Source organism: Chlorocebus sabaeus, chromosome 18, assembly GCF_047675955.1.
Source record: "Chlorocebus sabaeus isolate Y175 chromosome 18, mChlSab1.0.hap1, whole genome shotgun sequence".
Lineage (NCBI taxonomy): Eukaryota > Metazoa > Chordata > Mammalia > Primates > Cercopithecidae > Chlorocebus > Chlorocebus sabaeus.
In genome coordinates, this window is record NC_132921.1 from 58,989,435 (window position 1) to 59,016,025 (window position 26,591).

Consider the following 26,591-nt stretch of genomic DNA (forward strand, 5'->3'; position numbering starts at 1 on the left):
CACATCACTGCACTCCAGCCGGAGTAATGGAGTAAGACTCTGTCTTACACATACACAAACACACAAGTTCATTTCATGCACATAATTATTAAAAATATTGTATAAAATTACCTTCAAGATATGTGTATAAGATGTAAATGAAACATAAATAAATTTTATGTTTAGACTGGGGTCCCATTTCCAAGAGGTCTCATTAAGTCTATGCAAATATTCCAAAATCCAAAAAAATTAAAAATCTGAAACACATCTGGTCCCAAGCATTTTGGAAAGGGAAGCTCAATCTGTAGTAGTGCTAATATCAATTTGTGATTCAAAAATTCAGTAGTGGTGAGGTGACCATTAATAATGATGTAATGAGAAAACTGGAAAGAGGTGCATGAGCATCAGAAAAATACAGTTAAGAAGGAGAAAGAGGCAACCATATCTAACTTTTAGAAAAACCTTCTTTTTTTTTTTTGCGTGATGGTAAGCTGTTATATTCTACAGCGCCTTGTTAATCTGGATCTCCTGGGAGCTACTGATTTTCACCACATGATGCTCTAACAGTAATATTCACTGAAACCATGAGGCCTTCCGCCTGCAACGGAGAACTCTACATTGTACTCTGTACATCGTGTTTCAAATCAATTAGAACGGACTGGATAAAAGAATTTGGGAGCATTCTTACAGAGCTGCGACTCCCTTTTATCAGCTTCTGCTTCTCTCAGGTGCTTTCCAAAGTTCCTGTTCCGCAGTTCCCTCATCATGCGCTGGGCTTCGGCCCATTCTCTGGAAAAGTCACCTGAAGGCACGTTGTTTCCCTCTCCATCTGTCCCCGAGATCTGCTTTAAGAGAACTAGGAAACATCAAGTGGTTTATTAAACTGGGAATTCTGGGCTCCAGTAGGCTACTTAAAAAAAAGAAAAAAAAAAAAAAGGCAGAAACTTCTATGGAGATTTTATATTAGTTTTTTAGTATCACTATGGGATTCTTTTCATAATGTTGAAATCTTAAAGGGAATTCTTTTAGTGTACAACGAAGGTTATGCAACCAAAAAACTATAATTGGGCTTAGTAACTCTTCTTACTGTGCACATTCCGGATGACAGTTTTAATCTTCGTATCCAGTTCTTTTGCGCTTTGTATTGCCCGATTAACATTGTTGTATAATGTTTGTGCTTTTCTGGAATTTACTTGAGCCTATATGAAAAACAAATGGATTAGCAACAAAGTAAGTCAATGAAGAAAGATAAAAATACTTTGAAAGCAAAAAAAACCCCAAAGTTAAATGGACCTAACACGTTACCTTTTCTTGCAAAGTCTCAAATTCCTGATTCAAATCAGTCAGTTCTCTTTCCAGGCCTTCTATTTTTGATCCATGGTTTGAAATGGTAGAACGGTAGTTGAGCAACTGATTCTGGAAATACAACACAAATAGTGTCACTTTACAGTATATATTAAGACTAAATCCTATCAACCTGGTCAACAGGGTTATAACTGAAGAATCATTTGGCAAGACCATTGTCAGTTCCACACACACACAAATGTGGTTCTTTGAAATAGGCTACATAAGGAATCTGTTTTCTGATGTACACTGTGATATGGCTCTAAAATAAAGTAGCAAATGTGAAGAGACAAGAGCTACTTCACTTGAATTAATGACCTAACCTTAGAGAAATGAGGATAATACTACTTACCTGATTAATTAATTTCCAGATTCTATAATAAATACAGTTTTTTAAAATCTGCAGTTAACCTGACAACACTAAAAGCAGTGCATATGGCTACTTGAATGAAGGAACCATTAAGAATCTATTCAAAGAATCTCATCCAACAGAACCACAGGGAACTCAGAGTTCATGTAGCTGAACAGCCTCATGTTGCAAATGAGAAAATGGAAGCCCAAAGAAGTCAGCTGACTTGTCCATGGTTGTATAGCTCATCGGTGATTGCTTCACGACCATAATCCAGGTCCCTTGCCCCTTTTTTAGGCTAAATTGCCTCAGTACACTTAGATTCTTAGACGCTGCTGCATATAATATCTAGAATGATGATTATTTTCAATTTTTTTGGAAAAAAGAATTAATATATTGAAAAAGTTTATAGAAAAAATGATATTATTACCTCAATAAGTATGTCAGAACCAGTGCTGGGTAAAAGAATACAGGCTTTAAATAAAGCCTAGGTCCAAACCCTAAGTCTGCCACATAATAGATGAGCCTCACTAAGCCTTGCTCTTCCATTAGTAAGTTGGGGATTATCATATTTAGCTGCAAGGTTGGTTTTGGTGATAAGTGAGCTAATGTATTTTAAAATGTCATGTACACATGGGCATTTAAAACTGTTACTTCCCTTCTTATATGTAATCTTTCTTAATTTTCTCATGTTTGTGTGATATGGTAAGAAGATAGTTCTATTTTAACTTTACGACGGGGAAAGGGAGGCAAGTCATTTTATAGATTGTCAGCAGAACACCTGGATAAGAGGTGGAGTGGATAAAGCACGGCCTTTAGAATTTGATCGTGATTTGAATTCTTCTAGAACCACCATGATTTTAGGCAAGATGCTCAGCTTCTCCATGCCTGTTTAATGAGAATAACACTAGGTTCCTCATGAGGAGGTTGTGAGACTTGAGTAAAGCCCTTAGCACAGGGTGTGGCACACGGCATGTGTGCAGAACGGTGAAGGCTGCGGGGCTGTGTTGACAAAATCCCAGCAACCCAGTGGCTTCCTTTTTTTTTTTTTTTTTCCTCACGACATAAATGCTTTTCCACTCCTCTTCTCCATATTAAGCCTATAAATCTTGGACTAAAATTATCCAAAAGGATAGGAAAGAGTCATTTTTCTAGAATAATCTTTTGCTATATATATTCAGCGATAGCCACTAGAATCAGTCCTCAACCCAAAAGTACTTATTAAACTTTCCCCAAAGCCTTGTTCACTGTGTCTAGACTAGAGCTGATCTCATCTACTGAATTATTTTACTTCAATGAGTGTATTCTTTCATTTCCATGATTTTCAATTGAGTCTTTTCATATCTACCCCTTCTTGTTTGATTTCTGGTGGTTTCCCCCCTCAAATTTCCTAATTTCTTGTTCCTTCTATTGGGTGTTATTCTGCAAAGTCATTTTTAGACTGTCCTATTGTTTTCATTTTATCCAAAGTGAACTCATCTCTTGACTGTTGCTTCTGTTGGCATCTTTCTTATTACTTCTCTGCTAACAACGTTTGCAGGCTCATTCTGGGTGGGAGTTCCCCTTTCTTTGTGCTCTCTGGGCCCTGTCTAGTGCTCTTATGCTTATCACCACCCCTACTCAAGCCTCCGACCCGCGGTCTAGGACCAGGTCTTACTTTGGCAGTTTAGGATTTGTATACCGTGGTGGCACTGAGAGGATGTAACATTTCAGCACAGATCCAGGTCTGTAGATGCGTCCCACCCCTGTAGCTTTGCTAGGCTCTCATACGGCCATTACCCAACGATGAGCACTGGGCAGTTTCCAGGCTGCTTTTTAGCCCCCATTCATGGGCACAGCATCCCCTATTTCCCCTGAGGGAAATAGGTTCTATTACTTCTTAGGATACCCTCTCAGCCACCTTCCGTCTAAGTATACATACAGCATTCACCCAAATGGACCACATTCTGAGTTATAAAACAAACCTCAACACATTTAAAAGGATTGAAATCATAGAAAGTGTGTTCTCTGACCATGAAAGAGTTAAATTAGAAACCAGTAACACAAAGTTATCTGGAAAATCCCCCAATTTGGATATTAAAAACACATTTCTTTTTTGTTTTTGTTTTTTAAGATGGAATCCCGCTCTGTCACCCAGGTTGGAGTGTAGTGGCACCATCTCAGTTCACTGCAACCTCTGCCTCTGGGGTTCTAGTGATTCTCCTGCCTCAGCTTCCCAAGTAGCTGGGACTACAGGTGTGTGCCAACATCCCGGCTAATTTTTGTATTTTTAGTAGAGTTGGAGTTTCATCATGTTGGCCAGGCTGGTCTCCAACTCCTGGGCTCAAGTGATCCACCCGCCTCGGCCTCCCAAAGTGCTGGGAATACGGCATGAGCCACCATGCCTGGTCAACACATTTCTAAATAACACATGGGTTACAGATACGTCACAAGGAAAATCAGAAAATCCATTGAATTGAATAAGAATGAAAACATAACATTAAAAGGTCTGTGGGATATAGCTAAAGCAGTGCTTAGTGGTAAAACTGATAGGATTATATGCCTATGTTAGAATCAAGAAAGATTTTGAATCAATAAAATAAGCTTAGGAAACCAGAAAATGAACAGCAAGTTTCACCCAAAGCAAGCACAAGGAAGAAATAAAAAAAAGGATAAGAACAGAAATCAATGAAATTGAAAACAGAAAAACAATGGATAAAATCAACGAAATAAAAGGATCAACAACATTGATAATACTCTAGCCAAAATAATTAAGAGAAAGAGATAAGATGTAAATTATCATTATCAGAAAATGAATGAGAAGGCATCTTTATAGACTTTACAAATGTATAAAGGATAATAAGGGAACATTATGAACAATTTTATGTCAATATATTTGGTAATTAAGATGAAATTGACACATTCTTTGAAAGGTGCAAATGACCAAATATCACTCAAGAAGAAACACATAGCCCAAATACTGTAGTCTCATATCTATTCTTTGAAAATTAAATTCACGGTTTATTTTTAAAAACCACAACTTCCAACAAAGAAAATTTCAGGCTCACATGGCTTCACTGGAAAAATTCTATCCAACATTTAAAGAAGAGTTAATACCAATTTAACACAAACCTGTGTTTGAGTCTTCTGAATGCAAGATACTGAAATAAAGGCTCTATGAGAAAAATTCACCTGGATGTTCAGTAAGTATTGTTCACCTAGATGTGTTAGTTTTGTGTGTTCACAAAAATGACTTTCCAACAGGAAAACTCTTATCTTCATTTGGATCAGAGGAAGGAGGACTGTTGTGGGAAGTCAGGGACCCTGAATGGAGGGACTGGCTGAAGCCATGGCAGAAGAACATAATTGTGAAGATTTCATGGACATTTATTAGTTTCCCAAATTAATACTTTTATAATTTCTTACACCTGTCTTTACTGCAATCTCTGAACATAAATTGTGAAGATTTCATGGACACTTATCACTTCCCCAATCAATACCCTTGTGATTTCCTATGCCTGTCTTTTCTTTAATCTCTTAATCCCATCATCTTCATAAGCTGAGGAGGATGAATGTCGCCTCAGGACCCTGTGATGATTGCATTAACTGCACAAATTGTTTGTAGAGCATGTGTGCTTGAACAATATGAAATCCGGACACCTTGACAAAAGAACAGGATAACAGCAATGTTCAGGGAACAAGAGAGATAACCTTAAACTCTGACTGCTGGTGAGCCAGGTGGAACAGAGCCATATTTCTCTTTTATCAAAAGCAAATAGGAGAAATATGGCTGAATTCTTCTTCTCAGCAAGGAACATCCCTGAGAAAAAGAATGCGTCCCTGGCGGGAGGCCTCTAAAATGGCCACTTTGGAGACGGCTGTCTTTTACGGTCATAGACAAAGGGATGAAATAAGCCCCGGTCTCCCGTAGCGCTCCCAGGCTTATTAGGATGAGGAAATTCCCGCCTAATAAATTTTGGTCAGACAGGTTGTCTGCTCTCAAACCCTGTCTCCTGATAAGATGTTATCAATGACAATGCATGCTCAAAACTTCATTAACAATTTTAATTTTGCCCCATCCTGTGGTCCTGTGATCTCGCTCTGCCTCCATTTGCTTTGTGATGTTATCTTGTGAAGCATGTGATCTCTGTGACCCACACTCTATTCATGCACTCCCTCCCCTTTTGAAAATCACTAATAAAAACTTGCTGGTTTTACGGCTCAGGGAGCATCACGGAACCTGCTGACATGTGATGTCTCCCCCAGACACCCAACTTTAAAATCTCTCTCTTTGGTACTCTTTCCCTTTACTTCTCAGACCAGCTGATGCTTAGGGAAATAGAAAAGAACCCACGTTGAATATAGGGGTTGTTCATCTAGATGTGTTAGTTTTGTGTGTTCACAAAAGTGATTTTCCACCAGGAAAACTCTTATCTTCATTTGGATCAGAGGAAGGAGGACAACCCCTGAGCCTTTCCAGGAGTCAACCTCCTCCTTCCTGCTTATGGAGAATCCACTCCCGCAGCATCTCCTCCCCACGTATCTACTCTCAGACGCAGGGGATTTACCCTCAGGTCCTTGGCCTGGGTCTCCACGTGCCTCATCTGCTCCAGAAGCCCGGCGCTGGCACTCAGACCCTGCAGCTGAGACTTGACCAGGCGGAGCTGCTCGCCCATGGTAGCCAGGTCATTCAGGAGGGTCATCACACAGCTGTCGCAATCTGTAGGGGCCACAATCAAAGGCAAATGTGCTGCGGGGGGGGCCGTGGGACTGTGAAAAGACCCCAAGTGCTATGCAGCCCAGTCGGCACGCACACAGATCATCACAGGTGACAATCACAGCCCTGGTCTTCTCAGGGAGGGATGTGGATTCTGAAAAAAGGAGAGCCCTATGCACAGGGAGCATTTTAGAAATGGAGATTCCATGCAACCTGTTGCTTACTTTATACATGAGGAAAATATTAATAGCCTTCAACTATGGGATGCTTGCGATCTACCAGGCATTGTGATAAGACATTTACAAGCATTTCCCTAATATCCCTATAAGGTAGGTCTAATTATCATGTTAACTTAGCAAATGATGAAACTGAGGCTTGGAGAAGCAGAGTCACCCACTGAAGGTCATACAGAGAGAAGCTGATTTGACCTTAAGTAGTCCTCCTTCCACCTCCTCCCACCCTTACTTTCCCAGACTGGAAACTGCATGACCCAGCATGGGGCTCACATATCTTAAACCAAACCCCACAACTTGGAAAGGAGGAGGAGAGGCTGTCTTTTCTCACCATCACATTCTTCTGCAGGGCTGCTATCTTTGGGTTCTTGGTTTATGCAGTCTGAAATCAGAAAATAACCAAAGAAGACATTGTTATTAAACTTATTCTTCATCTGCTCTTTAACGTGGTTTTCAGAAAAGCTAGTGTTGCAAGGTTTTATTAGTTTGGTGCAAAAGTAATTGTGGGTTTTGCCATTACTTAAAATGGCAAACCTAATAGACACCCAACTACCCAGCATCACTAGCTCTTCCTTTTCCCTCCCTCACCCACGCCAATGCCCTGAAGCTTTCTCATCTCCCAGCGGGCTCGCTGCAGGAACTGCTTTTGTGGCCTCCGTGTTATATATTCAATTCCTTCACTACAAAGGTCAACTCGATAAAGGGCCATGTTTTCTTATCAAACCAAGCCTCTCAATCATTCGCGTTAGGCCTTTCTTCATTGGAGAGCCTCTTGTATATTCGTGCTGCTTCTGGCATCATTCAAGAACATTGTGCAAACATTCACTGAGGAACTTTAAGCATTTACAGTGTGCCAGAGCCCCATGCTAGCTGCTGGAAATACAAAGATATCAAGACAAAATCCCTGCTGCTCTGTGACTTAACAGTCCCATGAAACACAAGGGCAGACAAGTTACAAAACAGTGTGACAGATGTGGTGATAGTGACGGGCATACAATGTCAGTGGGCCCATGCCACCAGCTACAGCACATATAAGTTGAGTTTGTGTGTGTGTGTGTGTATGCGTGTGTGTGTGTGTGTTTGGCTGGAGGGGAGTGGGGGAGTCTCTCTCTGTTATCCAGGTTGGACCACAGTGGTGCGATATCGGCTCACTGCAATCTCTGCCTCCCAGATTCAACCGATTCTCCTGCCTCAGCCTCCCGAGTAGCTGGGACCACAGGCACACACCACCACACCTGGCTACTTTTTGTGTTTTTAGTAGAGACGGAGTTTCACCATATTGGCCAGGCTGGATAAGCTGAGTTTTGAGGTTCTCAGCTACAGTGAAGCCTGCTGGTCAACCCTGGGCATTCTTGACCCATTCCACGTGTACCTTTTCCCCATGCCGTGCCTTCTGACATTGACATGTCCTCTCACTTCCCCCTGAACAAACTGTCTACCTTCACAACAGCAAAACTCTATGCTTAACATTTTCCTGGACAAGCTGCAAGAGGCTTTCACATCTGTTATTCTCACCAGCCAATAATATTCCACACTTTGTGTGTATATACAGACATTTTAAGCCACATTTACTTTTAATTGTAAAAAACTGATATAAATTAATTATGGAAAATATGGGGAAGTCAGGAAAATGAGATAAAAGCATCATCCTTGATCTTGCCACACAAAGACAATGTTCCCTTTATAAACATTTGTATACATTTTAATTTATTATATATATCATCATGGGTTCCTTTTTTTAAAAAAAGCCTTACTCGCTTTTTTTTTTTCCTCTTTTTTGAGACACAGTTTCGCTCTTGTCGCCCAAGCTGGAGTGCAGTGGTGCTATCTCAGCTCACTGCAACCTCTGCCTCCCGGGTTCAAGCGATTCTCCTGCCTCAGCCTCCCATGTAGCTGGGATTACAGGCATCTGCCACCATACCTGGCTAATTTTTGTATTTTTAATAGAGATGGGATTTCCCCATGTTGGCCAGGCTGGTCTCAAACTCCTGACCTCAGGTGATCCACCCACCTCAGCCTCCCAAAGTGCTGGGATTGCAGGCGTGAGCCACCATGCCCGGTCATTCGCTCTTATATGTACATATTGTGATATTTCTATTTCCTCAGTTAGTCTGTAAATGGCTTCTGGCCAGCAAGCATGGTCTTGTTTCCTTGAAAATTTTCAACAACACCCTGAATAGTTTATGGGGAACTAGGCTTCTCTGGATGATTGATTTATTAGTGAAATTTTCCCAACAAGCTTGCATTTTGACCACCAAGGAATATGTCCATTATTAGTTGAAGAAAAAAAAAAAAGAATAAAAACAACAACAACAAAACTCTAACAGGAATAAGCAAGTCTCATACATGAGCATTTTCTTCCATTTTGGGAACAAACAGTTACTATCCTCATTTCAGGTTGCTGATTTGTGTCACTGGCGTGGGGGAAACGAGGGTTGCAGAGGCATTAGTCTGGTGAATAAGCTGCAAGTGATGTTGAGGCTTCTTGAATACCTCCAGTGACAGGAGAAATCGCCTCCTTTTAAAGCAATCTATTTCGTCTTTAAACATTCGACATTTCTTCCTTAGAATGATTTAAAATAGAGCTCCCTCTTGCTTCTACCCTTTGCTCTAAGTTCTGTCCCTTATGTCTCAGAGAACAAGACCAACCCTTTCCCATGTGCCAGCCTGACAAACATGTCCTTTCCAGCTCTTCCTTTCACTTCCCTGGCCAATCCTTCCTCATATGACACAGTTCCACATCCCTTCAGAGTCTTACTCTCTGTCTGAACAACTATAGCTCTCCTATTGTCTTCTAAAGACGTCACTAACTCTCACGTGAGGACTTACATGAGCAGTGTGCCATGGACCCTGGCTTTAGACACCGCAACTCAGTGAAAACAGTGCGAGCTATCTTTGGGGCCACAGCACATTCTAACCTACCCTGCACTGACTGCTGATGACAACCTTAAACCTTTTTACACCTCCTGCTACTAAGCCAGTTACCACTTATCACATAGCTAAACGTTTATTTATTTTTTCCACTCAACTATATAGGACCACACCCTTATCCTTAACATCATTTTGTCTGGTTGAATTGGCCCATCATTCCAGACTGTTGAGGCCCTTTTGAATTCTGAATGTGTCATGGGAAGCACTTACTATTGGAGAAGACCAGGGAATTTCACCCCAAAATATGGCACCCTGGTAGGCTTATTATTTTAAATTGAAGGCCCTTGGAGACCAGCAGATGCCGGAAAAAACTTTACTCTGATACCCACTTATCTTCCCAACATCCAGACTTGCCAAAAATGAAAACAAACTACTTCTGGTTTCTTCCATGAGTTTTCATTAACTTAACTCATATTTCAGGGAGAAAGACTGAAGTCTGTCAACACACCTGGACAGACTCTTGTCACAAACCATTGTCTGTTCTGTGGGCCCAAAAGACTTTGTCCCAGGCCTCACTGTATGTTCTCTGAGTCCATTGAGTCAGTCTAAAAATCATTTACCATTACCCTTAAAATCATCCACATTTCCACATCTCTTTCCCGTAAGAAGAAGGGTACGTAAGCATCTACACCCCACCTGGGTTACTGGGTAATCACTGTCCTGTGATTCTCTTGTGTTACACGCATTAAAATAAAATTGTGTAGGCCTTTTCTCCTATTAATCTGCCTTTTGTCTGCTGATTTTCTGCAAACCTTCTGCAGGTGAGGGGGAAGTTTTCCCTTGGTCCCTTTACTGTTCTTCCCAACTTTGTGTCATCTGATAAATGGGTAGGCATGCTTTCCATATTTCCATCCAAATAAAAAATGTGGAGCCAAGGATGAAGTCCTGAAGTATGACAATAAATACCCCATTCTAGACTGGCATTAATCCATTTACCCTGCATTCCTTTGGGAATAGTCATTTGACCAGCTGGAATCCACACATCCAGGGTTTAGTTCTTCAACTTGTCCGTAAGTATAACATGAAAGATTTTATCTAAGTGTTTGGTGTTACACTACATCGATAGAATTTTCCTGATGAATCCTATTAATATTCTGTCAAAGAAGGAAGAGGATAGTCTTCCTTTTTGGTCCAAGTTGCTCCTAATAAACCCATACTAACTCCTGCTAATTATGTTTTTCTTGATGTATAAAATCCACCCCAATTACCCACCCACATCCCAGAACATGTACTGCTGTAAGATAAAGAGTATTTCAATTTCATAAGACATGCACAGGAAAGCTGACGTGACAATATCCCTACAATATCAAAGGGAGATCTCAGCAAAATCACCGAAGTAGGATCTGAAGTTATTTTGGTTATGATCAGGTAAGTTTTAAAAACAATTCACTTTTTTTTTTTTTTTAAGTGCATTGAAACAGGTTATTCACCAAAGCTGAAAATACTATTTAAGCATTTCCAGGGTTGTCAAAACCAGGGGACAACTTGCTGGTTGGAATTGTGTATTACGCATCCTGAAAATGCGTGCTTGGGTTCTGAGGCTGTTAAGTTGTACCAGCTTTATAAATGCAAATTAGCAGGGGTGTGGGTCGACCTTACCTCCAGTCAGGGGATCACAACTGCCCAGCTGGCCATTGTTGTTACAACTGCATGGTTGGCAGCTACCTCCGAATTTCTGGGGATTCCCGAAATATCCCGGTGCACACCTACACAAAATGTAGAGAGGAGGAGAAACACCCAAATAACTCATCGTTTATCCCAACCAATTTTCTCAATCTCTAGCTCTGTGTTTGGGATATTGTAACCCATTGGGAGGAAGACTGACATAGATCTGCAAGAATGAATATTTCTCAATACAGAGATATTTACCCTTGAATTGTCTCACAGAAATAAACTTGAAGTAAGAGCCACATAATTTCTAATTTTTTGGATGAGGGAAGATTTTCTTAATATTTTTCCTTCCTTCCTTCCTTGGATGAGGGAAGACTTTCCTAACCTCCCTCCCTCCCTCCCTCCCTCCCTCCCTCCTTTCCTTCCTTCCTTCCTCTCTTTCTCTGTTGCCCAGGCTGGAATGCAGTGGCATGATCATAGCTCACTGCAACCTCAAGCTTCTGGACTCAAGTGATCCTTCTGCCTCAGCCTCCCAAAAAACTGAGACTACAGGCACATGCCACCATTCCTGGCTAATTTTTTAATTTTTAGTAGTGATGAGGTCTTCCTATGTTGCCCAGACTGGTCTTGAACTCCTGGGCTCAAGTGATCCTTCTGCCTCAGCCTCCCAAAAAACTGGAACTACAGGTGCATGCCACCATGCCTGGCTAATTTTTTAATTTTCAGCAGAGATAAGGTCTTGCTATGTTGCCCAGACTGGTCTTGAACTCCTGGGCTCAAGTGATCCTCCCGCCTCAGTTCCTAAAGTGCTGGGATTACAGGCACGAACCACTGCACCTGACCTGTACTATGTAAAGTCTGCATAATTCATATTTGCACTAATTGCTGCCGTGCTGTATATAATGATTCTTAAACAACTGAGAGCAGTTACAGCTGCTACCTTTGGCCCTGAGCCTTTGTTCTTCTAGGTAGTATAGTAATGAGAACTCATTCCTGATTTACAAGTTTAAAGATCACATTTCCTTGATTCTTAGACTGTTTAAAAAAAAAAAGTCAAATAAGCACACATTAATTTTCCTGGGGTTGGGGTGTCAATTACAATATTTCCATTAACAAAGTTCCACTCCCCATCCAGTCACCTGCAAATTGTCATTAAACTGATGTGTGGTGTCTTATCACCAATGGACTTGATAGACTCAAGGAAATATGGCATTTACCTCATTTCCCAAAATGTAAGCACTGCATCAAAAAAAAATTAGGCAATTCCAATACACGTTACCATGTACTTCAATATACTTCACCGATGTATTACCATGGATACACTGGTGACACAATGTAAAGGATCAGAAAGATCTGTCTGCACTCCTGCCTCCACACTCCACAAGTGTGATCCTAGGCTGCTGCTGTAACCCTCTGTGCTTCAGTTTCTTTACCGGTCCCCCCACAACCCCTATGAAAATATAAGCTCCATGAAGACATGGAGTTTTGGGCTGTTTTGCTCACTGATACATCCTTAGCACCTGGCATATATTCATTCATTTGTTGAATGAATAAATGAGTGGACTAATAATACCTATTTTGCTCAGTGAATATAAGAGATCATGTAATAAGGGTCTAGCATGATGTTTGCACATAACAGACTCTCAAGTGTAGCTATCGTTATAAGACATGACAAAATATTCATCTTCTAATTGGCATCATTTGAAATTATTACAAGATAGCAGAAGGCCCAAGTACCCCCTAATAATCAAGAAGGTAACTAGGCTGAGGTGGCTTATCTAAGTCTACTAAGCAGGGTGGTCATATACTAATAATAGGGCTTTACTTTGTGACTGGCTTGGTATTCTACCTCACAGATCATGCTATGCAGAAGCTCTGTGTTCTAGAATACTTTATTTTTGATGTCTTTCTTACCTACATCTAAACTTCCCATGTAATAGATGCATAATTACAAAGTACCTTATATTTAAATCACAGAAATATTCAGGAAGTTCGATTCTACTTCTTGCAAAGCATTACTCACTGGTTATGAGAAATAACTGGTTCTCTTATCCTCAATTTATGGTAGTGGCTAAACACAAAGGACTGAAGTAAAACTTCCCGATTTCATGAATGACACTGGTTCAACAAATAAAGAGCAGAGAACTGGCTTGTCATCTGTGGCCCTGTTTGGCTGAGGGAGAAGAAGGGGTAAAAGCACGTATGGGCTGGGAAGCCTTTGCTAAACCCTCCCCCTGACTGGCTGCTCTGGTTTCTATCCAGCTAGTCTCCTGCATAATCTATATTCCTACTTTTCACCCTTGACTGTCCTTGTATTTATCATTGTGTAGTTAATCGCGAGTGCCAGGAATGATGTCTGGGTGCTGTGTCTAACAAATGAAAAATGTTGACATCAAAATGGCATTTACCCGTGAAAAAGCTTCAAAAAAATTTTTAAAGAAATAATAGCTTGTTTTCTTGAGACATCAAATATAACAAACATCAGCTGAGAGAAGTACTGTTAATTAAAAATTTTGCCTGCCAAATGGACGTCTCACCGAGCCTGTTGCTGTTTAATGCTTCATTGTTTGTGAAGAGCCATAAAGAGGATGAAATTAGGACACCTCTCCCAGGTGTTGGTCCCCTATGGCTTTTAAATCTCAGAGCCTAGAATCCGTTCCCACTACCCACATCCTTCCCTTCTCGCTGGTTGGATGCACCTCCTAATTGCAGCTCAACTTAGCCCAGTTCTCCTATCTCTTGCTATTTTAATGGCATGTTTTGATGTCTGTCCACCACTGGACTGGAAAGCCCTTGAGGATGCTGTCTGTGCTGTTTGCTACTGTGCCTTCAGTACTTAGCACTGTGCCAGACATACATATATATATATACACACACACACACACACACACACAAGGACCTCCATACATTTTTCATTGAAAGAATACATGAAAAAGTGTGAGGCAAGTGTGAGAAATACTCCTTTTGCTGAAATGGAAAAGGGAAAACAGAAGAACCTTCCATTACCGTCTTTTGCCATAGAACTGGGCTCCTCAGCTGCTGCTCAGTGTCCTCAGTCTAAGGCAGTCCCCACATCCTACACGCGGCAAGTGTCTTCCAGCCCTGGGGTTTTCCTGCCTCGCTTCCCCAACCTAACCTGGCCTCCACCTCCATCTTCTGGCTTCACTGGGTTCTAGTCACTCCTTGGACCTACCGAAGTCCTACCTTATCCATAAACATTTCCGATAATCCCAGTCTAGGGTGGTTATGCCTTACTTGAAATCTGGTTGAATTCATTTTCTGGTTAAAAAAAAATCAGTCAAACTCTTTTAAAGTTTAAACAAAACAACGTAAACTTAAATGATATACAATTTTTCTCTGTCAAATTGACTTTTTTTTTTTTTCTGTTGCCCGGGCTGGAGTGCAGTGGTGTGATCATAGCAGCCTCGAACTCCTGAGCTCAAGTGGTTCTCCTACCTCAGCATCCCAAGTAGCTGGGACCACAGGCACACACCATCACACTTGGCTAATTAAAAAAATATATATGGATATGAGGTCTTTCTATGCTGCCCAGGTTGGTCTCTAACCCCTGGATCACATGAAATAATCCTCCCACCTTGGCGTCCCAAAGTGCTGGAATTACAGGTATGAGCCACCATGCTTGGCCCTAACTGGCAAATATTTAAAATATTGATCCTTTCCAATATCCACTGGGGTAGGTAGTCACTCATTCTCTTTTGCTGCTAGTAAGAATATAAACTTTTCTGGAGGGCAATTTTGCAAAAAGTATTAAAACCTGGAAAACCTATCCTCTGACCCAAGGAATCCACTTCTACAATTATACCTTGAGGATATGCATATGCAAATATTAAGCTGCAAGGATTTAATTTTAGTGTTGCTTTAAATGGAAAACAGTAAAACGATCTCCAATACCAAGAGTAGGGGATTATGGAAACCCAGCGGAAATTTTTGGTCATTGATGTGATGTTATCAGTGAATACTTATTGATATGGAAAGATACTACTAACATAGTATTAGATAAGAAAACAAGTCAAAACAGAAAGTAAAACATGAATCTACTTTTTTTTTTAAGTTCACACATTTAGAAATGATCTCTAGAAACATACAGCCAGCTTTTTAACAGTGGCTTTCTGTAGACAAAATGATTATGAATAGGATTGTATATGAATGCATTTGAGTGCACAGGGCTAGGTAGGGGTCTGGGGGGCCCTCACTGGTTCTCTGCTCCCTTGTATTTCATCATTTTATAATAAATATGTATTGATTTTATGAGAAAGTTATTTTTAATTTTAAAATATGTCAACCATATGATTCACTTCTCATACTGTTACTTTTCCAACTATGTGTGTGCTGTCTTCCCAGCTAGTTTATAAGTATCTTTTATAACTTTCTCAATACTTGGCAGTGTCCTATGCATAGTCGCTAATCATGACAAGTGTCCGTGAATAACTAAAGCTTGGTTCTGTGGCCCTTTGTCATTAATTTTACACTTTCCATTCCACAACATTTATTATTTTGTTTCACAAACATTACTGAACACCTATTATGTGAACAGTAACATGCTTGGAACCAGGGATTCCGAAATAAACAAGACACAGATTGTCCTGAAAGTGTTCAAAATATAGTGTGGGGATAGAGGTGTGTGTGTGTGTGTGTGTGTGTGTGTGGCTATCTAGGCTAGGGTTGTGGATATGTGTGTGTATGGAAGAGTGTAGAAAGTTGTACATGTGTACAGGTAAGTAGGGATATGTTGGGGGCAGGTGTATGTGGAGATACGTGGAAGGGACATGTAGGAATGGGGGTATGCAGAGATCACTGTGGAGGAGGGGTAGGTAGGGAGGTGTAGGGGGTTGAGGTACACAAGGGTGCGTGTTGGGGGGATGTAGGTAAAGCTATGTGTGGGTGAGTGTATGTGTTGTGCCTCATTCTCAGTTTTCTGAAACGTACAAAGCAGGACAGAGAATGATGTTAATGATTTATTAGGTGAGCAGTCTTGTATTTTTCCCAAGAGACCTTTTTCCAGGCCTCAGTCAAACTCCTAGCCCCACCCCTAGCTCTGCGCCAGCGCCTGGCAGCGCCCCACCCACAGCCCTCTCCGCCCCCTCTGCAGGCTGAGCGGGGAGGGGCTCCCACCTCACCTTTCACACTGTGTTCCTGTGTACCCAGCTTTGCAGGAGCACCGCACGTCTCCCCCGTTCACCACACAGCCGGTGGCAAACCTTGAAAGAAGACAGAAAAAGGCCCCATTAAAAACACAGATCGATAGGATTTATGCTCGTTATTTTTTACCACAAAGGACTGGCTTGCATTAAGTGAACACTGAAACCCAGGGTCTGGTTACTGTGTGTGTGAAGAAAATTTTGCCCATCAAGACTTGGAGAGATAATGATGAATGATCTCAGCTGACACTGGGCAATTTTGGTGAATAAGGACTGAAGGCATTTATTTGTTCCTTGGGGAAGAGCATTTTTCCCCTTAAGACAGAGCAGAGTAACTCCCTTTGGAAGAGATGATTACAACAGCATTTTTCCAGGAATAACAAGGAAGGAGTAAAACAAGTCTAGGCAGAAAAAAGAACAGAGTTCTGATTCTTTAAAAAAAAAAAAAAAAAAAAAAAAAAGCTCTCCTTGTTGATTCTAGTTCTTTTCTATCAGACACATTGCCTTCTGGGAAGAAAAGTCAGTGGGGAGGCCAAGCCCTGGAGCCCCCTAAGGACGCACAGAGGACACTCACCTGCCTCGGCATTTCTGTGGGCACAATCATTGCTGATTCTCACTTTTTTTTTCAAACCAAGTTGTGGAATTTTGATCCCTTCTCTTTTAGCTCTAAAGTGGTGACATTTTACACTTGATCTTAGCCAAAAGGCTGAGAAGCAGTAAGTGATGATATTTCAGAAGCAGCTTTAAACACACACACACACATACACACACCCAAAGAGACCATGAAAAAACCCTGTTGCCTTGCAAAGTATCTCCATCTGCCACTGGACATGACACTGATGCCATCTGAGGGATTATTACTCCACTCGCTGGTAAGAGAATGCCCGTTTAGGAAGCCTCTCAAGGCACAGTTAGACATTAGTCAGCACTATTAATATTGCGGGAAGGAGAAGTAGATAAAAATAGAGTTTTACTGATAAATCCAAAGACCTACGTGTTACTTCAACTGCATGGAAGCTGGAAGCTGACCTTGATGCTACTATGCTTTGCAAACGAAAATAAAACACTTTTTCCAAGCACCCCAGTGGAAATCTTGCTGCTTTCTACTTTTGCCAGCTTCTCTTCAAACAAGTCTGGGCAAGGTCAAGTGACTGATCCCTTGACAGATAAAGCTGCAGGATGGGGCAGGCTTCACGAGTATCGAATACATAGACAGCAAAGCAGGGCGCATTCCAGATAGGTCTCTCCAGAGAAGCCACACTTGGCACACGACTTGTGGCGATGTGAGGACTTGGCCCACGTGTCTGTTAAGGGCCGATATAGACCTGCCTTTGTGATCCACACTTGTTTCTGAGTCTATGTACTAGTGAGACGTTCTCAGTGTCTTCTTGATTTTCAAATCAACTCTTGCTTCACTTGATTTTCAAACCAACTCTTGCTTCACTTAGTTTGTTACATGACTCTTTGCTTGGGCCCGCAGTGAACCCTTTGTGATGAGCAAGGATATGACAAGGTGCCACACCTAAGGAGAGAGGAGGTTACCTTGGAAACACAGCAGTGGCTTCCTACCGATGTAGTCTATTGGTCACGACGGAGCCTGAATGACAGCTCAGATCACTTGTGGCTCAGAACTGTCCCAAAGCTTCCATCGCACTGAGGATAAGATCCAGATGCTTGACCACAGCCTGCAGGGTTCTACGGAATCTGGGTCCTAGCTGTTCCACCAACCTCACCTCCAGCCCTCTCTCTTCACACTGCACTTCTGCCACTCCTGCCTTCTCACTGCCCTTGAACACATGGTCACAGGCCTTTTCCTTCTGTTTCATCCTTGCCTGGGAGCTTCATGGCCAAAATACTGCCATGGCTTCCTCTATCCAACTTCAGGCCTCCTTGGCCACCCCTCTAAAGCAGCCACTCCCTCACTGTCAATGACACAACCTATTGCAGAAAATGTCATCTCTATCTCCAATTATACTCCTTATTGATTAGTGTGTGTGTTTACTGAGTGGGATGACTCCCACCCTTTCTCTCCCTCTCTGCCACACTCTAGGTCAAGCCCCAGGAGAACAGGGACTGCCTCTGTCTTCTTCTTCCAGTTTCCCCATCACATAGAGAGGGTTGAGGCCTGGCCCTGTCATGGGTGCTGGAGAAGTAGCTGCTTAGCCACTGAATGAACAGTAAAAGAAAAGAGGGAAGGGGGGGCGGAGCAAGATGGCCGAATAGGAACAGCTCCAGTCTCCAACTCCCAGCGCGAGCGACACAGAAGACCGGCGATTTCTGCATTTTCAACTGAGGTACTGGGTTCATCTCACTGGGGAGTGCCAGACGATCGGTGCTGGTCAGCTGCTGCAGCCCGACCAGCGAGAGCTGAAGCAGGGCGAGGCATTGCCTCACCTGGAAAGCGCAAGGGGGAAGGGAATCCCTTTTCCTAGCCAGGGGAACTGAGACACACAACACCTGGAAAATCGGGTAACTCCCACCCCAATACTGCGCTTTAAGCAGACAGGCACACCAGGAGATCATATCCCACACCTGGCCGGGAGTGTCCCACACCCACGGAGCCTCCCTCATTGCTAGCACAGCAGTCTGTGATCTACCAGCAAGGCAGCAGCGAGGCTGGGGGAGGGGCGCCCGCCATTGCTGAGGCTTAAGTAGGTAAACAAAGCTGCTGGGAAGCTCGAACTGGGTGGAGCTCACAGCAGCTCAAGGAAACCTGCCTGTCTCTGTAGACTCCACCTCTGGGGACAGGGCACAGTAAATAATAACAAACGCAGCAGCTCTGCAGATGCAAACGACTCTGTCTGACAGCTTTGAAGAGAGCAGTGGATCTCCCAACACGGAGGTTGAGATCTGAGAAGGGACAGACTCCCTGCTCAAGTGGGTCCCTGACCCCTGAGTAGCCTAACTGGGAGACATCCCGCACTAGGGGCAGTCTGACACCCCACACCTCACAGGGTGGAGTACACCCCTGAGAGGAAGATTCCAAAGCAAGAATCAGACAGGTACACTCGCTGTTCAGAAATATTCTATCTTCTGCAGCCTCTGCTGCTGATACCCAGGCAAACAGGGTCTGGAGTGGACCTCAAGCAATCTCCTACAGCTACAACCTACAGCTGAGGATCCTGACTGTTAGAAGGAAAGCTATCAAACAGGAAGGACACCTACACCAAAACCCCATCAGTACATCACCATCATCAAAGACCAGAGGCAGATAAAACCACAAAGATGGGGAAAAAGCAGGGCAGAAAAGCTGGAAATTCAAAAAATAAGAGCGCATCTCCCCCGGCAAAGGAGCGCAGCTCATCGCCAGCAACGGATCAAAGCTGGACGGAGAATGACTTCGACGAGATGAGAGAAGAAGGCTTCAGTCCATCAAATTTCTCAGAGCTAAAGGAGGAATTACGTACCCAGCGCAAAGAAACTAAAAATCTTGAAAAAAAAGTGGAAGAATTGATGGCTAGAGTAATTAATGCAGAGAAGCTCACAAACGAAATGAAAGAGACGAAAACCATGGCACGAGAAATACGTGACAAATGCACAAGCTTCAGTAACCGTCTCGATCAACTGGAAGAAAGAATGTCAGCGATGGAGGATCAAATGAATGAAATGAAGCGAGAAGAGAAACCAAAAGAAAAAAGAAGAAAAAGAAATGAACAAAGCCTGCAAGAAGTATGGGATTATGTAAAAAGACCAAATCTACGTCTGATTGGGGTGCCTGAAAGTGACGGGGAAAATGGAACCAAGTTGGAAAACACTCTTCAGGATATCATCCAGGAGAACTTCCCCAACCTAGTAGGGCAGGCCAACATTCAAATCCAGGAAATACAGAGAACGCCACAAAGATATTCCTCGAGAAGAGCAACTCCAAGACACATAATTGCCAGATTCACCAAAGTTGAAATGAAGGAAAAAATCTTAAGGGCAGCCAGAGAGAAAGGTCGGGTTACCCACAAAGGGAAGCCCATCAGACTAACAGCAGATCTCTCGGCAGAAACTCTTCAAGCCAGAAGAAAGTGGGGGCCAATATTCAACATTCTTAAAGAAAAGAATTTTAAACCCAGAATTTTATATCCAGCCAAACTAAGTTTCATAAGTGAAGGAGAAATAAAATCCTTTACAGATAAGCAAATGCTTAGAGATTTTGTCACCACTAGGCCTGCCTTACAAGAGACCCTGAAGGAAGCACTAAACATGGAAAGGAACAACTGGTACCAGCCATTGCAAAAACATGCCAAAATGTAAAGACCATCAAGGCTAGGAAGAAACTGCATCAACTAACGAGCAAAATAACCAGTTAATATCATAATGGCAGGATCAAGTTCACACATAACAATCTTAACCTTTAATGTAAATGGACTAAATGCTCCAATTAAAAGACACAGACTGGCAAACTGGATAAAGAGTCAAGACCCATCAGTCTGCTGTATTCAGGAGACCCATCTCACATGCAGAGACATACATAGGCTCAAAATAAAGGGATGGAGGAAGATTTACCAAGCAAATGGAGAACACAAAAAAGCGGGGGTTGCAATACTAGTCTCTGATAAAACAGACTTTAAACCATCAAAGATCAAAAGAGACAAAGAAGGCCATTACATAATGGTAAAGGGATCAATTCAACAGGAAGAGCTAACTATCCTAAATATATATGCACCCAATACAGGAGCACCCAGATTCATAAAGCAAGTCCTTAGAGACTTACAAAGAGACTTAGACTCCCATACAATAATAATGGGAGACTTCAACACTCCACTGTCAACATTAGACAGATCAACGAGACAGAAAGTTAACAAGGATATCCAGGAATTGAACTCATCTCTGCAGCAAGCAGACCTAATAGACATCTATAGAACTCTCCACCCCAAATCAACAGAATATACATTCTTCTCAGCACCACATCGTACTTACTCCAAAATTGACCACGTAATCGGAAGTAAAGCACTCCTCAGCAAATGTACAAGAACAGAAATTATAACAAACTGTCTCTCAGACCACAGTGCAATCAAATTAGAACTCAGGACTAAGAAACTCAATCAAAACCGCTCAACTACATGGAAACTGAACAACCTGCTCCTGAATGACTACTGGGTACATAACGAAATGAAGGCAGAAATAAAGATGTTCTTTGAAACCAATGAGAACAAAGATACAACATACCAGAATCTCTGGGACACATTTAAAGCAGTGTGTAGAGGGAAATTTATAGCACTAAATGCCCACAAGAGAAAGCAGGAAAGATCTAAAATTGACACTCTAACATCGCAATTAAAAGAACTAGAGAAGCAAGAGCAAACACATTCGAAAGCTAGCAGAAGGCAAGAAATAACTAAGATCAGAGCAGAACTGAAGGAGATAGAGACACAAAAAACCCTCCAAAAAATCAATGAATCCAGGAGTTGGTTTTTTGAAAAGATCAACAAAATTGACAGACCACTAGCAAGACTAATAAAGAAGAAAAGAGAGAAGAATCAAATCGACGCAATTAAAAATGATAAAGGGGATATCACCACCGACCCCACAGAAATACAAACTACCATCAGAGAATACTATAAACACCTCTACGCAAATAAACTGGAAAATCTAGAAGAAATGGATAATTTCCTGGACACTTACACTCTTCCAAGACTAAACCAGGAAGAAGTTGAATCCCTGAATAGACCAATAGTAGGCTCTGAAATTGAGGCAATAATTAATAGCCTACCAACCAAAAAAAGTCCAGGACCAGATGGATTCACAGCTGAATTCTACCAGAGGTACAAGGAGGAGCTGGTACCATTCCTTCTGAAACTATTCCAATCAATAGAAAAAGAGGGAATCCTCCCTAACTCATTTTATGAGGCCAACATCATCCTGATACCAAAGCCTGGCAGAGACACAACAAAAAAAGAGAATTTTAGACCAATATCCCTGATGAACATCGATGCAAAAATCCTCAATAAAATACTGGCAAACCGGATTCAGCAGCACATCAAAAAGCTTATCCACCATGATCAAGTGGGCTTCATCCCTGGGATGCAAGGCTGGTTCAACATTCGCAAATCAATAAACATAATCCAGCATATAAACAGAACCAAAGACAAGAACCACATCATTATCTCAATAGATGCAGAAAAGGCTTTTGACAAAATTCAACAGCCCTTCATGCTAAAAACGCTCAATAAATTCGGTATTGATGGAACGTACCTCAAAATAATAAGAGCTATTTATGACAAACCCACAGCCAATATCATACTGAATGGGCAAAAACTGGAAAAATTCCCTTTGAAAACTGGCACAAGACAGGGATGCCCTCTCTCACCACTCCTATTCAACATAGTGTTGGAAGTTCTGGCTAGGGCAATCAGGCAAGAGAAAGAAATCAAGGGGATTCAGTTAGGAAAAGAAGAAGTCAAATTGTCCCTGTTTGCAGACGACATGATTGTATATTTAGAAAACCCCATTGTCTCAGCCCAAAATCTCCTTAAGCTGATCAGCAACTTCAGCAAAGTCTCAGGATACAAAATTAATGTGCAAAAATCACAAGCATTCTTATACACCAGTGACAGTCAAACAGAGAGCCAAATCAGGAATGAACTTCCATTCACAATTGCTTCAAAGAGAATAAAATACCTAGGAATCCAACTTACAAGGGATGTAAAGGACCTCTTCAAGGAGAACTACAAACCACTGCTCAGTGAAATCAAAGAGGACACAAACAAATGGAAGAACATACCATGCTCATGGATAGGAAGAATCAATATCGTGAAAATGGCCATACTGCCCAAGGTAATTTATAGATTCAATGCCATCCCCATCAAGCTACCAATGAGCTTCTTCACAGAATTGGAAAAAACTGCTTTAAAGTTCATATGGAACCAAAAAAGAGCCCGCATCTCCAAGACAATCCTAAGTCAAAAGAACAAAGCTGGAGGCATCACGCTACCTGACTTCAAACTATACTACAAGGCTACAGTAACCAAAACAGCATGGTACTGGTACCAAAACAGAGATATAGACCAATGGAACAGAACAGAGTCCTCAGAAATAATACCACACATCTACAGCCATCTGATCTTTGACAAACCTGAGAGAAACAAGAAATGGGGAAAGGATTCCCTATTTAATAAATGGTGCTGGGAAAACTGGCTAGCCATAAGTAGAAAGCTGAAACTGGATCCTTTCCTTACTCCTTATACGAAAATTAATTCAAGATGGATTAGAGACTTAAATGTTAGACCTAATACCATAAAAATCCTAGAGGAAAACCTAGGTAGTACCATTCAGGACATAGGCATGGGCAAAGACTTCATGTCTAAAACACCAAAAGCAACGGCAGCAAAAGCCAAAATTGACAAATGGGATCTCATCAAACTAAAGAGCTTCTGCACAGCAAAAGAAACTACCATCAGAGTGAGCAGGCAACCTACAGAATGGGAGAAAATTTTTGCAATCTACTCATCTGACAAAGGGCTAATATCCAGAACCTACAAAGAACTCAAACAAATTTACAAGAAAAAAACAAACAACCCCATCCAAAAGTGGGCAAAGGATATGAACAGACATTTCTCAAAAGAAGACATTCATACAGCCAACAGACACATGAAAAAATGCTCATCATCACTGGCCATCAGAGAAATGCAAATCAAAACCACAATGAGATACCATCTCACACCAGTTAGAATGGCGATCATTAAAAAGTCAGGAAACAACAGGTGCTGGAGAGGATGTGGAGAAATAGGAACACTTTTACACTGTTGGTGGGATTGTAAACTAGTTCAACCATTATGGAAAACAGTATGGCGATTCCTCAAGGATCTAGAACTAGATGTACCATATGACCCAGCCATCCCATTACTGGGTATATACCCAAAGGATTATAAATTATGCTGCTATAAGGACACATGCACACGTATGTTTATTGCAGCACTATTCACAATAGCAAAGACTTGGAATCAACCCAAATGTCCATCAGTGACAGATTGGATTAAGAAAATGTGGCACATATACACCATGGAATACTATGCAGCCATAAAAAAGGATGAGTTTGTGTCCTTTGTAGGGACATGGATGCAGCTGGAAACCATCATTCTTAGCAAACTATCACAAGAACAGAAAACCAAACACCGCATGTTCTCACTCGTAGGTGGGAACTGAACAATGAGATCACTTGGACTCGGGAAGGGGAACATCACACACCGGGGCCTATCATGGGGAGGGGGGAGGGGGGAGGGATTGCATTGGGAGTTATACCTGATGTAAATGACGAGTTGATGGGTGCAGCACACCAACATGGCACAAGTATACATATGTAGCAAACCTGCACGTTGTGCACATGTACCCTACAACTTGAAGTTTAATAATAATAAATAAATTTAAAAAAAAGAAAGAAAAAGAAAAGAGGGAAGGGAAAAGCCTGGAAGGATACAACTTGGAAAGACAGTTTCTGTTTGTTTTCTATTTTTTTTTTTTTTTTTAAGATGGAGTCTCCTCTGTCGCCCAGGCTGGAGTACAGTGGTACAATCTCGGCTCACTGCAGCCTCCGCCTCCCGGGTTCAAGCGATTCTCCTGCCTCAGCCTCCCGAGTAGTTGGGATTACAAGCTAATTTTTGTATTTTTAATTGAGACAGGGTTTCACCATGTTGGCCAAGCTGGTCTTGAACTCCTTATCTCAAGTGATCCGTCTTCCTTGGCCTCCTAAAGCACTGGGATTACAGGCGTAAGCCACCGCACCCAGCCTATTCATTTGTTTTTTTGTATGTCGTGTTCATTTTAATATCACAGCTTTTTCGAGATATAATTCACATATCATGCAATTCATCATGTAAACTGTACAATTCAGTGGCCTGTAGTATATTCACAGAGTTGTACAACCATTACCACAATCAATTTGAAAACATTTTCATCCCTTCAAAAAGAAATCCCAGACCCTGTGGCAATCACTTCCCATTCTCCCCACCTGCTCTCCCACCCCTAGTCCTAGGCAGCCACCAAACGACTTTGGGTCCCTGTAGGTTATGTCAAGCTGCTACAGTACCTGTTGGTGTGAGGACACGGGCAGGCCCTGCAGGATCCGTGGACGGCGTTGCCATAGTAGCCCTCCTGGCAGTGCTCACAGTGCTCCCCCGCGGTGTTGTGCTGACAGTTCTAGGGACAGGTGAACAGCACAATTCACAGCAGCCAGTACAGTCCCTACTTCTGGGATCACTGTAATCTTACTTAGTCACACGACTAGAACTCAAGTCCTCTGACTTTCAGTGATATCAGCTCCTCTAACCATGTATTTTCCCTGTCCCTCGAATCATTGCTGGTGTTAGAAAAGGGGGTAAGTGCCTTTCCCTCAGTGACACGGTGCTTAACATTGGCAGCATGACATAGTGGGGACAAGCCAGCTGAGTCTCCGTCCCACTCCAGCATCTCGAAGCCATGGAGTCCTGGGGCAAGATCCTTTCATTTGTATCAATTTTACTTATATCAATTTTACTAGTGTATGATTTACATACAATTACAATTTTCTCAAAATGTACAGTTAGGATAATGCCCACCTTCTAAGGCTGTGGGGAGGATTTTAAAAAGCAAGTGTACTAAGCTCTTGGGAAATGTAAATTCTTTCCTTTCTTCTCCTTAGCACTGCTTTGATGAAAATTACCTTCATTTTACTTCATGGTTCACATAATAATGATATACTGAAGAGTGATATTATTGAAATGAGTTCTTAACACAGAATTTGTTAAAACAATAAAAAGTTGCACAGTATCTGAAGAAAACACTCAACTGAATTCGTGTCCCAAAGAAGCAAGAAATTAATGTTATCTAAGCTTTTTATTTACATAAATCCAATTATTTTCACATCAAAGTTGCTGTCTAATGAAATTTGTTCTTTAGTAAAGTGTTGAGATGAAATAATTTTGCAACTAAGTGGTCTACTGAGACAAAACCTGGTGGATTGGGTCACATTTGTTTATTTTCTTGGTGTTACCCTAGCAAAAAAGATCTAAATGCACAGAAACATCCAGAAAAACTCCCCTTACTGTGGGCATTTGATAACATGGAAACACTTTGTGTTAATTTTATGGGTAGGAATAAGTACAATTTTTAAAATTTGCCTATGTATTTTACTTCTGTATGCAGAGGTGTTGCTGGAGTAGGAAACTTTAATGAATGTCAGGGGTTTTGTTTTTTGTTTTGTTTTGTTTTGTTTTGTTTTGTTTTGAGACAGATTCTTGCATTGTCACCTGGGCTGGAGTGCAATGGCCTGGTCTCAGCTCACTGCAACCTCTGCCTCCCAGGTTCAAGTGATTCTCCTGCCTCAG

The 26,591-nt window shown here is 41.7% G+C and overlaps 1 protein-coding gene across 4 annotated transcripts in view; it reads right to left on the reverse strand.

The window, feature by feature from the left end:
• The window catches only part of LAMA3 (laminin subunit alpha 3), a 283,212-nt gene that overhangs the window by 59,909 nt on the left and 196,712 nt on the right, over positions 1-26,591 (reverse strand). For all 4 annotated transcript variants that reach the window (XM_007974442.3, XM_073006417.1, XM_007974441.3 and 1 more), the window contains 8 exons: positions 25,316-25,425; positions 16,282-16,362; positions 11,132-11,238; positions 6,933-6,983; positions 6,220-6,371; positions 1,285-1,395; positions 1,067-1,178; positions 668-835 (listed from right to left, as the gene is read on the reverse strand). In XM_007974442.3, the coding sequence (XP_007972633.3) occupies positions 668-835; positions 1,067-1,178; positions 1,285-1,395; positions 6,220-6,371; positions 6,933-6,983; positions 11,132-11,238; positions 16,282-16,362; positions 25,316-25,425 (892 nt within the window). The remainder of the gene's footprint in view (positions 1-667; positions 836-1,066; positions 1,179-1,284; positions 1,396-6,219; positions 6,372-6,932; positions 6,984-11,131; positions 11,239-16,281; positions 16,363-25,315; positions 25,426-26,591) is intronic.